This window comes from Lygodium microphyllum, chromosome 6 (genome assembly GCF_053477565.2).
Source record: "Lygodium microphyllum isolate KBCC chromosome 6, Lygodium_microphyllum_v1.1.10, whole genome shotgun sequence".
In the NCBI taxonomy this organism is placed as follows: domain Eukaryota; kingdom Viridiplantae; phylum Streptophyta; class Polypodiopsida; order Schizaeales; family Lygodiaceae; genus Lygodium; species Lygodium microphyllum.
The window spans coordinates 154,449,169-154,458,000 of record NC_141140.1 but is presented as its reverse complement, the minus strand read 5'-3'; the positions used below and the strand labels follow the sequence as shown (position 1 = coordinate 154,458,000).

Genomic DNA, 8,832 nt, shown 5'->3' with positions numbered 1-8,832 from the left:
GTACCACCAGTCATAATGGCACAACCCCCTAACCCAGCAGACCTGAGAGTCAGATTTTCTCACTTCAAGGGTCACTCAAAAAAAAGAGGATCCTGATGCCCATGTAGCACAGTTCAGCACTAAATGGGAGGCAAGTGGCTTAGCAGGAGTGTATGGGGATGATGTGAAAAAGCAGCAATTTGCTGCCACATTGGAGGGAAAAGCCATGAATTGGTTTACTCAGTATGGGGCAGCTCATTTTCCCGACACAGTGGCATTACAGACATCATTCCTGTCTAGATTCAGAAAATGGAAGACACCAACTGATATTTTGAAACAGCTTAAAACAATGAAACAGAAGCGACTTCTTGTTGAAGATTATGCACAACAGTTTCTAGATCTGAATGGGAGATTAGCACCTGCAGAAAGACCTACCAATGAGATGTTGGGGGAATATTTCTGCAATGGACTCAGGGGAACTTTAAGGACAGCAGTAGCAAGTACTGAAATACCTAGAGGTGTTGGAGGCTTTAATGAACTAGTGGCAGCTGCAAGGAGAGCAGAGAAGAGACTAGGTTCTACCAGATCCAGGAAGAAAAAACATGATACTGACTCTAACTCAGAGGAGGATTCAGATTTAGGTACAGATACAGATTCTGACACAGATTCAGAGTCAGAAGCATATGATTCAGACTCAGAGGATACTGATTCAGAGTAAATTAGCCTGTAACACTCTCTTTTCTCGCCAAACCATTCTTTGTTTTGGTCTCGCGATCGGCTTTGGTGCTTTTTTTCTTGGCACTTGCTCATCCTTCTTAGGATCGACTTTTCTGTCAACAAGCCTTAGAGGTCCACCTTCCACACCAAGATTCAGGACTTGCGTCCCCTTATCCCCTTGTTTAGGGTTTCCCTCAACCGGTTTTGCCTTATCTTTATCACCCTCTTTAGCCTTTTGGCCTCTTGTCATGGCTCCTAGGTTAGAGGTTTCAGCGTCATTGACGCGTACAGCCTCAATAAGGCTGACTCCATTGCCTTGTGGCAACTCTTCTATAGTGGTTTTTTCCCTTTGCAGTGGTCCATCATTTTGCTGGAGGTTATTACCTTGCGCTCTATGATTCACTTGACCTGGCTATTTACTCCCTTGTTGGAGGGAACTAATCTTACTCCAACTGGTAGCGGCTAAGTGGCCCGACTTCCCACAAATATCACATTTAACATTTGGACAATTTCTAGGGAAATGTTGTCCGCCACACCACTTACAGCTGAATCTTGAGGGTCCACCCTCTTCAGGGCGGCGACTCCCTATCAGATTCTGCTGCTTCTTCAGAAAATTGACGTCAACAGCTATTTGCCAATATTGTTCAGAAATCATGTCGGTGTAGTGCTTCATCATATCCTTAACTTCGCCAAGGACATTAGATGCACTCGACTCATATCCTTGATCATCTATCTGTCATTCCATTGGCCTAACAATTTGATTGGGCATTGGTTGTTGACTCACAGGAACAACGTTAGGGTTCGAAACTTGGCCTCCAACATTTGGTTGAGCCAACTGACTAGCCATAGGCATAGTCACATTCGGAGGAGCTGCCAGCAAAGGTACATTTTGAACCATGCTTCCTCTCCCATTAGGGTTATTCATAGGCATCCCTTGACTTCCATTCGTCAATGGTAAATTGCCTCCAGGTACTAAACCCTCATTAAGATTTATTCGAGAGGAGTAGGTCGTTTGTAATCGTGTCTCTACTCCTGCCCGCGTAATGGCGGTATCTATATCAGCCAAAGCCACACTGCTCAATTGTACCTGAATATTGAAATCCAATCCATGCAAGAAGTATTGCAATTGGGCAGCCGACGGAATAGGAATGTGAGTTTGTAACTTACGAAACACTTCCTTAAGCTTCTCGGCATAGGCTTTCACATTCTCATGGGGATCTTGGCGCATTACATTCAAAACACGCAACCAGTATTGGCCACCTCTTTCAGGGGCATATTCTCCTCGGAAAGCTGCATAAAATTGATCAATTGTGGTTATGGTTACAGTCTCTATGCTATGATACCATACCGCAGCCCTTCCTTTCAATGTCATGTTAAAGAACATCATGAGATGTCCCTCATCTTGGATGCCATAATTAAACATTAATATTTGGAATTCACAAATGTGAAACTCCGCATCTTCTTCAGCTAACCCATTAAAAATGGGCAAAGGAACTCCTAAAGCTGGCAAATCCGGTGTCCCTATAGTAATTGCAATGGGTTGTGCCATGACGACAATCGGATTAACAATAGGAGCTTGAACTGATGGAATCACACCTCTACTTGAAGTGGGTTGACTTGGTGGAAGAGAGGAAGAACTTACTCTTCCTCCTGCACCTAAAGGACTATGCGCAGCAGTTGGGTTACTAAGACCGCTACCTCTTATCTGTATCGGGCTACTCCTTTGAGGAGAATAGCGACTTACAATCTCCACTAGCCCTCTCAACATGTTCTACTTTTTGTATTTTGGCTTGACAGTCCTTGTCAGAGGACATAAGCCAACCTTTTTTTTGGTCCCTAGAAACCCTAGATTCGAGAACCACCACTTGTTGGCAGCTCCCAGTAGACACACCACTGATGGGACCTAAAATGGGCCGGCACTGGCTATGGCACTAGCCGGACCTCATGCTCATGACAGACAAACACACCCTCACGGCCTCGTGGACTAGGAGCATCTATCTACTGCTAAAGGACAAACTGCCCTAAAGCCTAATCTATGCGTTTATAATTTCTATCATTTTGTTGTCCAACGTTTCTCTTTCTATAAACCCCATAGAGGGAGAACCCTTACACATGGGCAATAAATACCACGATCACATACATGGAGGCAACCTCTCGGTAGAAACACCGCGGTCCCACTGCAGCTCTCCTACATCGCAGGGATTGGCCCCTTGATGCACTGTCAAAGAGATCGTGCAAGAGCTGCAGAACACGGGGTTCAAGGTACAGCAAGAAATGAGGCTAACAAGAAGATCTCAAATATTGGATGTCAAAGAACACTATATTACTTATCAAATGAGTTACAAGAAATTCATGTTCAGGATAATCCGAAGTATCACATAAACTGTTTACATTCAGGTTTTTGAAGACAGTTATGTCTTTAGCATATAGGCTTGCATTCAGAATTCAGCAAGTCTGTGTGGAGGAAGGATTCAGTTGTCTTTGTAATGTCAAAACTTAGAATCATCAGAACAAAAAGCTATGTGTTTGTCATCTTTTTCATCCTGTTTTATCATTGGCATAAGACCAATTTTTCTTGTTCAAAGGAAACATCCACTGATGAATACACCATTCAATCAACCTTGATGTTTGTTATCTACAGCTACAGTAGCCCTCCAGGCATACAAAGAACAGAAAATGTAGCCTTCGCATCATAGCCAGTGCCATCTCCAGTCTCTATTAAACCTGGCTGTCTGAGCTGCTTATACAGAACCACCACACAGCAACTCACAAAAGCAAAATACTTCAGCCTCTTCTACCTCCAATGGAATAAACATACACGCCAACCACTGGATTCTACTCTTGGGCAGTCCATATCAAGATCACAACTACCTCCTTTCTGTAGACACTGAAATCTGCTCCTGTAACAAGGCTACAAATCTACTTTAATTGTAGGCACACATTCACTCATCTGTCTGCTCCTGCATGTCAGAAGTCCAAAGCATGAGGTTGTCCCGTAGAAGCCGCATGATTAGCGTGTTGTCTTTATACGACTCCTCACCAAGGGTGTCAAGCTCTGATATTGCTTCATCAAAGTCCTGTTTTGTCATTTTTCCTGTAAGTTCCTTGAATCTGCAAATACTGAACAATAAGTTTTCAAAGCTGTCTCTTGCATGCTCTTCGGTCAAAGCCCTTCATCTAACCTCACGTTTTCTACCAAACCAATTAGTCGATTCTGCAACAGTCCAGTAGCTCTGTGCTTCGCTTCGAGGTCCAGGATTTGCAGGCCAATTACAGCTCCTCTCTTCCCACTGAGAATCTGCTGGACGACAATGCACAGTTTGGATTGGAGTTTTTAGATGGAACTCTGCTCACTGAGCCAGGCTTTGGTGGCCTCGAGCAGGAAGCAAAGCAATATACATTGGCTGAATACTTCTTCCAATGAAAGCTGGAACTCCTGCTGTAAACTCACTTGACCAGAATGCACATGTCCATCGTTCAGTAGAATCGACATTATTGCAAATACCTCCTGATTGATTTGAAGCAAAGACAGCCAGAAGCAAGCTTGTGTCCAGCACAGAATCGCCTCTATTTTCAATAGTCTGACCTTTATAATTATCGAAAAGCATCGCATTTCCGTTTGAGGTGTCCAATGCAAAAATTGTTACTCCTTTTGCTGCAATATACGATACATCTGATTTGGAAGTAACTTTTGCATCCACACTCACTTGAGCCACAAAAACTTCTTGCTTGGAACAATCAACATAAGGGCAACTATGAATCACCGAATAAGCAGCTGAATCATGCAGGTACCTTTTGATTCTTTGTCCATCGATAGAGATAACATATAAAAATCCATCCAAAGAACCCAATATTACTCGACCTTTACTGTCAAGTCTTGGAAAGCATGTACGATTTGTTAATGGTCCTAGAATGACTTGCCATAACAGTGTTCCAGTATCTGTGTCCAAGACATAGACACTGCCTGTAACTGCAGCCACATAAACTCGCCCATTATTCCCTGCTGTTACACCAGCAACAGATGTATTTTCTGAGCTTTCGAGATGATACTGCCATTTCACATAAGGCTGTGAACCATCAATTGCATATAACCACCCATTTGTATGTGCAATATAGATACTCCCATCACAATAATCAATGGCAGGTGAGAAATGGAAATAGCAGATAACATCTTGGACAGGGCAAAAGGTTCCAGCTGTGAAAACACTGTCACCATTGCTGGAATATCCATCTGTACTCCAGAGGAGTGTACCATCAATGGTTACTGCATACAAACCAGCCGGTCCTGCATTGACCAGTACCGATGTACTATTTTGCATCAATGAAAGCCCTGTTCAAAGTTTTATCATTAACTGGTATCTTTATGCCAGCTGGCCTTCTGTGCAACCCATACAAGGACTCTGCAAAGGATGCATCTTCATGAGTCGCATGAATCAATGGATAGAGTCGAACAAGAGCAGATTTCGCCCTTTGTCAAAACCTGACGCCAAGAACTATCTTGTTCAGGCACAGCAATGGCCTCAGTTGTTTGTGATTCCCTACTGAGCAAATCATCGTCCATCTGGTCTACATCCCCCTCTCCTCACGCCATATCAAGCTCTTGAAGATTGGACTGGAGCCACCGAGAGTGCCTGGGACTGTTATGACTGTCCCACCACCATGAATGTGATGGGCTGCGTTGCAGCTTCATCATAAGCCTAAGCGAGTCAAGTAGGATAACTGCAACAACTCTTCAGAAACGCAAGCTGGGCAGTCAGGTTGTCTGCTGCAAGGGACGACTCCTCCGAAGAGACACTCGGTAGAACTCCCCCCCAAGGTTCCCAAGCTCTGGTCTTTTCCGTTCGAACATCTCTGCTCGCTGGGCCCAAGAGTCCGCATCTTTCTCCCACAGCCCGCCATATTCGACTTTTCAAAAATATCCCCCTTCTTTTTCCCAGAATAGGCAAAAAGGCCCAACAAATTTAGTTGTTCCTATTAGCAAGGTGATCCACGTAATTCTCATCATTCATGTCATGGTCATTTGGGGATGTAAGATTTACTTAAGTTCCAAAAATCCTTAGATAAACTACACAATTTTACCATCATCTCCATCTTCAATATCAACTTCGATGTTCCCATGTTTTTGCGGGTCTCCATCACCAAAGCACATCTTGTTTGTTTTGGGGATTTGAAGTTTGTCCAGCGCTTTACTTAAAATTCATCATTGAAATTGACAGCTTAATAATATTCTTTGGCATCAGTTTTGCATATTTTTATTGAAACACGCGCAATAAGATAACACAGATGCACAACAAAAATGGAGGTGTTCACGACTCGGATGCGCAGCAACACGACAGCGCTGCTCAACATATGACACAAATGAACACACACTCCACTCTTTCATTTCGAATCCAGGAGATACACCATGTTTCCTTACTTAACAGTCCCTTAGGAAACCGCCCCTATATCCTACGGTAAGGGATAACCTTACACACTCAATAGTGGGTCAAATTCCTAAGAAAACAATTGCTATGCAGTCCAGGAGCTTTTTCGTTGATACCATGAACCATACATAGTGCATAATGTGAACCATTTAGTGCACAAATAGATGAAAATCAGCATTATGCATCGTGCGAAACCAATCTTTCCATGATTTCCATGCTAGTGTTTATGTAATGAGAAAAGACACCGAGCCTTACGCTCCTGCTGCCTTTCCCTTTATTTTAAAACAACGTCCTATAGACATGATGCAATAAAAAAACAGATTTTAGTTTATATTTTGATGCTCAACCTCCCCTCTCACCCTGCCGTTTAATGTTTAGCATTCGTTGATAGGTGAAAGGGTCATTTTATGTACGTTTCCTTACAAAGAAAGCGATAAACATGAACTGAAACATAGAAACGAGGGTAAACCGAGGCCAACCTCGTGCTTTACCTTCATTATACGCTGCACAAACACACATGTAATTTTTTGAAATTTTCCTTTTACCATTTCCTAATTTTCTCCCATTTAAAACCCATTTTTCACAATTTTTGGTATTTTTCCTCTATTTTCTTCAATAAAAAATAACTTAAAATTAAGATTGATTGTGGGCTATGGCCTTTAGGTTCCTTGATAGAAAAATTTCAGGTTTTGTAGGCATTATGTCTCATATTTCCCATTTATTTTGCAAAAAACCCCATTTTTACCCCTTAAACGCGTGTTTTTCGGGTTTTATAACATTAATTTCAGCCATAACACTTATGATTTTCTGATTATAAACTATTGAAACTCATAGAAAACAACATCATAATGAATATTCAGCCCATGGGAACAATGTTTCATCAATCAAATAGCATAAAAACTCATTTTTCTTCATAAAAATTGAATTACCGCTTAGGTTTCTTGCTTCGGGATCTTGGTTTTGCTGCGGGACTGTAGGTCAGCCCACATTCAATGTCCAGCATCTTCACAATCAACAATCTTCATGTCTACATCGACCCGGAAGCAATCCGGTCCCAACCGTATAAGCTTTCCTTCACCATTCTTCATTTCCCTCTTGCACACAAGAATAGCCCCTTAGGGGAGAGAGAGGGAGGAGAGAGAAATACTAGATTTCCATCTCTTCATTCCCACAGCCATTTCACGGGTGAAGGCAAGCGATAAGATCCATCAAGAGGGAGAAGATTGAGGGTAACATCAGTTGGATGGGTTGCTTGTAACCTGCAATCACCATCTCCATGGATTGAAGTGCAAAAACGGGGCGCAAACTATCCACGCTTCCTTTATCATCTCTCTCTCCATGATCTCATGTTGCATAAAATGTTTTGGGGGGGTCCAATGCTCCCAAAGGTCACTACCCAATTTGGCCAAAACAAGTCCACCTTTTCAAATCTTGCCCATCTTGTGGCCATTTCCTCGTCCTGGCTCCGATTCGAGTGTTGTAAATTTCTGCGCGTCAGTCTCGACATCCAGCATTGACTGGCAACTCCTGACATCCTACAGGATAGTTGGAAAAATTATCAAAAATCCACAAGTCTTGCTTGGGCGCCTTTTAAAAGCCGTCTTTCACTTGGTGCTTAAAATCGTCCTAGCTGGAGCCGCCGCCTTCGATGTCAAATATTTTTTCCCTAAATTCCAGATTTTTTGGCAAATTTTAGGCACATCCCGAGCTCAAAACTCCGCTCTCATTGGCGACCACGGGATAGGGCGACTCAGCCCATCGAATCCCACAACTGATCTACACAAAACAACCAAAGGAAGCATCAAGCCGATACAAAATAGACACATATTAAAACACAGCACAATGCTCACCCTACCCCCTAACAAGACCAAGGCATGACATCCACAAGGAGTAGGCCTAGCATAATCTGATAGAAGGTCCGAGGCTAGTCACTAACCGACTGCTCCAACACGGCCAAACAAAAAAGAACTATCAAAGAGGTCGCCCTAAGTGATTGTCTGAACTACCTACGTAACTAAGGACAACACACCCAGGAGCTCCTACTAGGCGGGGACTCCTATAGCCTGATCAAGAAGTATTTTCTTTTAGCACATTTCTTCTTTTAGGTTTTTATTTCTCCATACTCGGGCATGTAAAAAGGAGGGAGTTGAGCGTCGTGACCCAAGGAGAATAGGGCATCGGCCTCAGCTCCTGTCTTGGTACCCAAGAACCTACCAAGCCCTCGCAAGGCGACACTTAATCCTTTTCTGACGCTCACTTTTATTTTCGCTCCAAACTTCCTTACTTTCTTCTTTTCCAGCAAGATGCCACCCCTAGGAAGACAAGGCATTGGCACCGGGTCGTCCCCAGGAACCTACCAGGCCTCCGCTAGGCAATGATCAACTGCTTATAAATGTTCCTTTCTTTTCTTTTCTATTTTGATAGGGGTTAGAACCCCTTTTTACACACCTTTGTATATATTTATTGTCTTTAAGATATTTAGGGTTTATTCCTCTCTATCATCATCATTTTTCCTTTGGCAGGCTTCTCTAATTGCCTCACAGCTAACAAGAACTCCTAGAATGTTGTCTAGCAGGCTAGCAGAATAGGGTCACTAGGACTACTTTCTAAAATAGGTCTTTCGATGCCTGGCAATGTCTTTATCGGAGGCAACGACTACTCAGACCTCCCTCAGACATACCTAACCTAAACCCCTGGGACTTCATGCCTTGGA

The 8,832-nt window shown here is 43.0% G+C and overlaps 1 protein-coding gene across 1 annotated transcript; it reads right to left on the bottom strand.

Annotated features, from left to right (window-relative positions):
• Positions 1–3,337: 3,337 nt before the first annotated feature.
• LOC148035310 (protein GAMETE EXPRESSED 3-like) lies at positions 3,338–5,257 on the bottom strand. The gene is made up of 5 exons (XM_087680800.1): positions 5,149–5,257; positions 4,051–5,026; positions 3,643–3,807; positions 3,515–3,596; positions 3,338–3,433 (listed from the first exon to the last, which is right to left on the bottom strand). The coding sequence occupies exons 1-5, from the start codon at positions 5,255–5,257 to the stop codon at positions 3,338–3,340; spliced, it is 1,428 nt and encodes a 475-aa protein (XP_087536926.1).
• Positions 5,258–8,832: the final 3,575 nt, after the last annotated feature.